Source organism: Octodon degus, unplaced genomic scaffold (genome assembly GCF_000260255.1).
Source record: "Octodon degus isolate 3935 unplaced genomic scaffold, OctDeg1.0 scaffold00266, whole genome shotgun sequence".
NCBI classification, from domain to species: Eukaryota; Metazoa; Chordata; class Mammalia; order Rodentia; family Octodontidae; genus Octodon; species Octodon degus.
Genome location: NW_004524842.1, coordinates 2,347,435 through 2,354,481, shown reverse-complemented (window position 1 = coordinate 2,354,481; position 7,047 = coordinate 2,347,435). Strand labels below are relative to the sequence as shown.

Sequence of the window (7,047 nt, the reverse complement as noted above, 5' to 3'; positions counted from 1 at the left end):
CCTTGATTGAATATCAGGAAAAGAACAAAAAGAAAAAATAGTAAGTTCTAAGTAAGTTTCATAAAACCTCCACATTCATCTCCTCACCAAGAAGTACCAGAAAGAGTTGGAAATAGTTTCTAATGTTCCTCCAACCAGTCCCATCCCTTATAAGCAATTCCAGGACCCCAAACCAGACTAAGCAGGAATCACTTTTGTCACCACTCACATCCACTTCCCACCAGCAGCTTTGACCTCAGCTAGTTTTCACTAGCCTGGAAAATATCCAGCCTTCATGTTCAGTCAAACTAGAAAGAAAAGGCAGGGCAGATAAAAAGGGGGAAAAAAGATACGAAGACATTCTGGCTCACCACTACAGTTTTTACCTGTTGGAGTATCAACCTAAGTTATAAAGGAGCCAAAAACACTACTTTCAAAGCATTCTTTATTTTGTAAGTCAAAGACAACCACAAGATGAGAAGATCTGAAAACTAAGATTGTGGGGGGAAAAAATCAAGCTACCTGAAAAGGTGGTTTTCCAACTAGGCATTGGTATATCACTGTTCCTATGCTCCACAAGTCTGCCTTAGCATCATAATGTTGAGACATAATAACCTCAGGAGCCTGGGAGTAAAAAATTTCAAGAGACATGTATTATATTAGCTATATAATTAACATGCATATATTAATTAACAGGCAATGGTCATACTCCTAACTACAAAAAAACTAACAGTGTAATATAACTCTAATCAAATGATATTATAAAGAACTTAGAACTAATTATTATAGATCTATACAAGTAAATCTCAAAAAAAATGTTAAAAAGAAATGTTTCTGCCTATTATGATGGATACAAAGTACATTAAGAGCATTAAATAATAAAAAAAAATAACACACCAATTAAAAAATTGAGGTTTCCTCAGGGCTATGAGAGGCAGACAGTGGGTAACTGGTTAGTAGGATTGAAGAGAGACAAAAAGACTCGAAAAATGAGAAATATTTTATTTCTTTTCACTAAAAAAAATAAGGACTGGGGAGACAGCTTGGCAGTCTAAGCACCTGCTTGGCAAGGGCAAGGTCTGGGGTTTGATCCCTGGCACTGCATGCCGGTGCCAGCCACTGAAACCAGGTGTGGTAGCACACACCTGTAATCCCAGCACTGGGGAGGCTGAGATAGGAGGATCACTATAAGTCTGAGTAAGAGCCTGTACCAAATAAATAAATAAATGACTAAAAAAGTAATAAAATAAAATTATGGGCCGCGGAGATAGCTCAGTGGCATAAGCACCTGCCTGGCATGCACAAGGTCCCAAGTTCAATCCCCAGTACCACAAAAAAAGTTAATAAATAAAATAAAAATAAGATCAAAGCCCATATAGCAAAATGTTAACTTTGTTAAATATGGATGGTACTTACACAGCCCTTTAGTCCATTATTCTATATATTTTTCTGTCATTTGAAAACTTTTATAATAGAAAAACTACGGTGCCAAATAGTAACAAAAACTATCCTAAAAAAGCAAAGAAAGGCACTGCTCTGCTGCTTCATTACAGGTATTTTCCTTTCATCAAACATTGCTTTTCACAAATACCAATTAGGACAGGCATTAAATATGAATCTCAATTATATTTAAAGAATAAGAAACTTTTCCAGGCATAACAGCTTAACTGTCTCATAATTTTAATTTAGTTAATTCTTTAATAATTAGCTGAAGCACTCTATACATAAGGTAAACGAAATGCACTTAAAGAAGTACAATCTTCTGTAAATAAAGATGGGAGGGGGCTAAAGATGGGGATGAGAATAAAAAAAGAAGATATATTATGCACAGGTACAAAGTCTTTAAGATGAATACTATTACTATGTATATCTAAAATGCACCAATAAAATAAAAATAAAAAGTAGTACAAATTATGGGCAGGTGTGGTGACACACACCTATAATCTCAGCATCTGGAAGCCTGAGGCAGGAGGATCACTCTGATCTCGAGGTTAATTGGAACTACACAGTGAGATTCCATCTCAAAAAACAACCAAAGAAGTACAAAGTAAATGTTTTAATCTTATTCAAATGTAAATTTATTATATTTAAGCAGTAAAATTATTATCAAGAAAGCTAATCTGATATAAAATAATTTTTTAGCCAGGTCTAGTGGTGTATACCTGAATCCCAGCATTTAGGAAGCTGAGACAGGAGGACCACTGTGAGTTCAAGGCTAGATAGGGCTCCACAGGAAGACCCTGTCTCAAAAAGGATTTTTTCTTACTGTCTAGGATTGATCTTACTGTCCCCTTGATCTTAAAGTTGATTTTAGAGAAATTTCTTCTCTTGATAGTTAGGCATATTAAACATGTACACTATCAATCAAATATATCCCTGGCCTGACCGGAGGAATTTGTAATTGAACATAAACCCATCATAAACTTAGAACTAAAAAGGTATATTTATTTAGTTCACATAATTTGGAAGCTCCATAATTTGTAGGCATAATACTTCACAATAGTTCATAGCCTAGCCCTATAGAAAAAGATTTTAAACATTAAGTATAAGGCTGAAGGAAAAAACTACAACATAGAGACAACATTTAAAAGATGAAGCCAGGTATGCCTATAATTCCAGCAATCGGGAAGCTGAGGCAAGAGGACTGCTTAGAGTTTGAGGCCAGCCTGGAGTACAAAGCAAGTTCAATGCCAGTCTGAAGTACAAAGCAAGACCTTTAATCAAAATAAGTATAAATAAGATTTTCTTCATAAATAAATAAAAGATGACCATATCCTGTATACTGGAAGTGATACAGCAGAAAAGATTATTTTTTAAGTATCCCTAAGTAGTGCACATCAAATATAACAATGATTATACTTTATGAACTTTTATTTTCAATGCAAGCTATTTAGAGATTTTTATTATAGTAATAAATCTTTTTTCAAAAAAATAAAAGCAAGTTCGGAGCAGTGGCACAGGTTTGTAATTCCAGCTACTATGGGGGTTAAGGTAGGAGGGTTGTAAGTTGAAGCACAGCCTGGATAACTTAGTGAAACCCTGTCTCAAGATGAAAATCAAGAAAAGAGCTGTGGATGGAGCTAAGGATGCAGCTAAGAGTTAGTAGAGCACTTGCCTAGCAGGTGTGAAGCTTTGAGTTCAGTCCCCAGTCCCACAAAAATAAGTTAAGAACAAATAAATAAATCAGAAATAAAAATAAACAAAAATGATTCACTTTTATAGTCCCAGATGCTAAAGCAAAAGGTGTCTGTTACTATGGCACTACTGGTAATAAACTGTTATCAGTAAAATAAATAACAATTCAGGCTATATATAAAAATTCTGAGAAAAAAATCCTGTCTTATGTAGGATGCAAACTCTCACTCACCATGTACATCGGGGATCCACACAGTGTTGCAGCCATCATGTTACTATGTAAGTAACGAGCAAAGCCAAAATCCGCTATTTCACAAAACACAGAAAAACAAATGATACCTATGCTCACAACACAGATCATGACTCTGTACAAGATGAGAAGCCACAAAAGAATTGTAAGAAATAAAGAGCTTTCTAATAAGACTGTCCACCAAAGAAAAACAAAAATAGCTTTCTCAATTTCAACAAGTAAAAAAAAAAAAAAAAAATAGTAATAATCAATAGCAGAGACCACTACAAGTTTTTTAACCAAGGAACACCAATCTGTATAAGTGATCCATTAACACAGTTCTCATTAAATATCAATATCAGATATTGAGTTTAAACTGTTTTTTTTTCTTACTAATTGCTTCAAATAATTTTAAGATACAAGAGCACTAAAAAACTGCCAGAGGATAAACTAGACGATTTCTTAGATCACTATGTCAAAAATCTCATGAGCTATAAAAAACCAGGGTCATTATTTTGCTGCCAGTAGCCATACTACATCAGCTTTCCTACCCAAAGAAAGAGGACTGTTTTACTGGGATCCATATTTATAGGTTAGCCTTGCCTGAGATTCAGCATATGCTGCCAATAAGTTAAAGAATTTAAAATATCTATACAGATCTCACTCAACTCCATAAAAATTTCAAAACTGCATCAGTAAAATCCAACATTCTACCAAAGCTCAACTAAAATTATAAATACTGAGTCTCAAAAATGTCCTTTCCATGAAACAAGATAAGGCTGTGTACCTATTTTGATGCGAATACCACTGACACTTGACTTTCTGCGACTGGCATAAGACAACAAAATGTTCTGTGGTTTGAGATCCCTGTGGATTATTCCTTTGCTGTGCAGGATTCGCATGGCAGCTGCAATCTGATGCAGAAACACTCTGATAGTATCTTCGCTGAGAGTTCCTTTAGCTGATAGAAAAGAAGTCACATAAATTTTTAAACACACAAAATCAAATACCATCAGTGTAGTCCATCAATAGAATTGAGTTGTGAGGGTGGACATAAAAGGAATAAGGAATCAGGATTCACATTTATTCATCTTTTTACTTTAACAATTGAAGTTAATAAAGATAGCTGAAAAATGGTAACTAATTTCTTTCTAAAAAAAAAAAAACAAACAAAACCTGACTTGTATTTGTATTTTTTGATTAACTAGTGTTCTTTACTACTCCCTTCCAACTTTTACTTCTGAATGTGCTCACACTACTCTGAACAGAAGAGGCACATAGCAAATGTGAATCTTTTTTACAAACCAAGAGACGTTTCCTTAATATTAGTCAATACTATATACGTGTTACATATTTATGTTTAATCTCAATCATTAAAAATTAAAAACAAGATAAAATCTTTCTGTGGAATTCACTGCCTTCTGCACCTTTTAGGAATCTGTGCTCCACACATCATCTCTCTGCTTTCAACATCACTATTCTACCAGGATCTTTCATGACTAAAAATACCTTTAAGAAGGGATGTCTTCACTACTGTAAAGTGGTGATGTGGATATTATTAGAATGTAGTCACTATTTAATAATTACTATAGCATTTGGAGTGGTTAATGGCTAATATCCTGATATGGAGGAGCTGCTTTTGCTCAAATCCCAAGCCCCTCTCTCCTGGAAGATAATCCTTCTTGAGCAGAAAGCTGATAAACAACTGACTATATGAAGTTCTTATGACAAACAAGATAACATGCTTAATAATGTATTCGGAAAAATGTCTAGCAAATAATATACATCCAAAATATAGTTAATTATATAAATACAAACTTTCTATTCCAACATATCAAAAGTGCAATTTCTTAAACCTATATTAAAGATTATTATCCTTGAATATATTTAAATACTTTGTGAACACATTTCTGTCCATATAATTCTCAAAATATGTTCTATGAAACACTTCCATCTGAAGTTAAAAAGATAAAAACATTAACATGTAGAACAAGTGCAATCTTATGATTTTTAAAACATCTTAATCACATGTCAAGCAACATTTCATGGTTTTAAAATCTCTTTAACTAGTATGGTGGTGCACACTACAATCCCAGCAGATAGAAGGCTATGGCAAGAGGATCACAAAATGTTTGAGGCCAGCCTTGGCCACACAGTGAGTTCAATGCCCTGAACTACTTTTTTTTTTTTTTTTTTTTTCCTGCTCTGAACTACAAAGTGAAACCCTATCTTAAAAAATAAACACATAGTGACATTTATGTACTTAAAAATCACAAAATACTTTTCCAATAAGGATGATTTTTAATCTATCCTCCCTTTTTATATTTTTAGTTTTGGTTTTATTTTCCCCTGATGCTGTTCAAATAAAAAAAAAAAAAAACTCAACTACACTACAAGACATAAAATATGAAATCTTTCGTATCATCCTGGTGGATCCACTAATAAGTGCTAAAACTTTGAAATACATTCTTCCAGATCTACTTTCCTAACAAAATGTCAACATATACATTACTGTATTGCATACTAGCACAGTCAAATCAATGACCAGTGTATCTTCCCAAACCCAGATCCTCATAGTTCCTAGGCAAGAATTCTATGACAAAGCCACAGCCTAGAGCTTTATGTGTATATTTTAGTTGAATTACATAACAGATAAAATAGACAGCATTATCATAATTTATTTATTTGTTTACTTAATTTTGGTGGAACTGGGGATTGAATTTAGGCACTTGCACTTGCCAAGGAAGTGCTTATTCTACTAAGCCATCTCCCCGGCTCCGATTCATTTATTTTCAAGACTTAGAATGTTTTGGCTAACTTAAAATGAGAATAGCTGTTTACAACTTGTATTTTGTCAAATGACACACTATTAAATATAACTGAAATTTACTTGATTGAGAATCCAAATTCTAACAGCTTCCAAAGGCAATGGAAACAATGAACTAGTTTTTCATTTAAAAAAAATTCAATATACGAAGCTCTTTAAATTTTTTTTAATAAAAACTGATGGTAAAAAAAAAAGCCCGTGTGCTTTTATCTTAGCAGGGTACAAGATATCACCATTTAAATGGCAAAAGAATACTAGCACAAACATTACAATGAACTAAGAGAGATAAGTACTATAAATATCTTAACTATCTTGTGTGTGTATATATATGTATACTTTTGCTTGTCTGTGCTTTTTTCTCCTTTCATCTATTCAGCTTTACTTTCCTTTTAAAGTTTCTTCCCATTTTACACATCAATGTACATTTTTTATTAGTGTGGGACAGTATCTTTAATGTATCATAAATAAAATGTTAGCAGTTCCAAACCAATACTATCATAAAATAATGCACTATGATTACATAGGATTCATTTCAGAAATACAAGGATGGTTCAATATACAAAAAAAATTTTGGTACCTGCATTACATCACCACTTTTCGACAGTTAAAGAAAAAAAATTATCATCTTCATTAAATTGACATTATTCTGATTAAAATACAAGCTTGTGTATAGAACGTGCTGCTTTCATGTGTCCTGACTGCCCTAGGTGTGACAAATTGAAGTAAAGGTTAATAATGTAAAGTGTTATTGGTATTTTTAGTGCAGTTCATGCAAAAATTTGTGTTCATTTAGTCTTTGTACCCTGAAAAAGTTGAATTTGTACATTTTGCTCCTTTATATACTCAATATATATTAAGTTTCCAAAAAAAAAAATAA

At 33.0% G+C, this 7,047-nt stretch overlaps 1 protein-coding gene across 2 annotated transcripts in view; it reads right to left on the bottom strand.

Moving 5' to 3' along the window:
* Ulk2 (unc-51 like autophagy activating kinase 2) overlaps positions 1–7,047 on the bottom strand; it is a 113,740-nt gene that overhangs the window by 84,681 nt on the left and 22,012 nt on the right. For both annotated transcript variants that reach the window (XM_004646376.3, XM_023706610.1), the window contains exons 6-8: positions 4,131–4,304; positions 3,347–3,420; positions 502–603 (exon numbers count right to left, since the gene is read on the bottom strand). In XM_004646376.3, the coding sequence (XP_004646433.1) occupies positions 502–603; positions 3,347–3,420; positions 4,131–4,304 (350 nt within the window). The remainder of the gene's footprint in view (positions 1–501; positions 604–3,346; positions 3,421–4,130; positions 4,305–7,047) is intronic.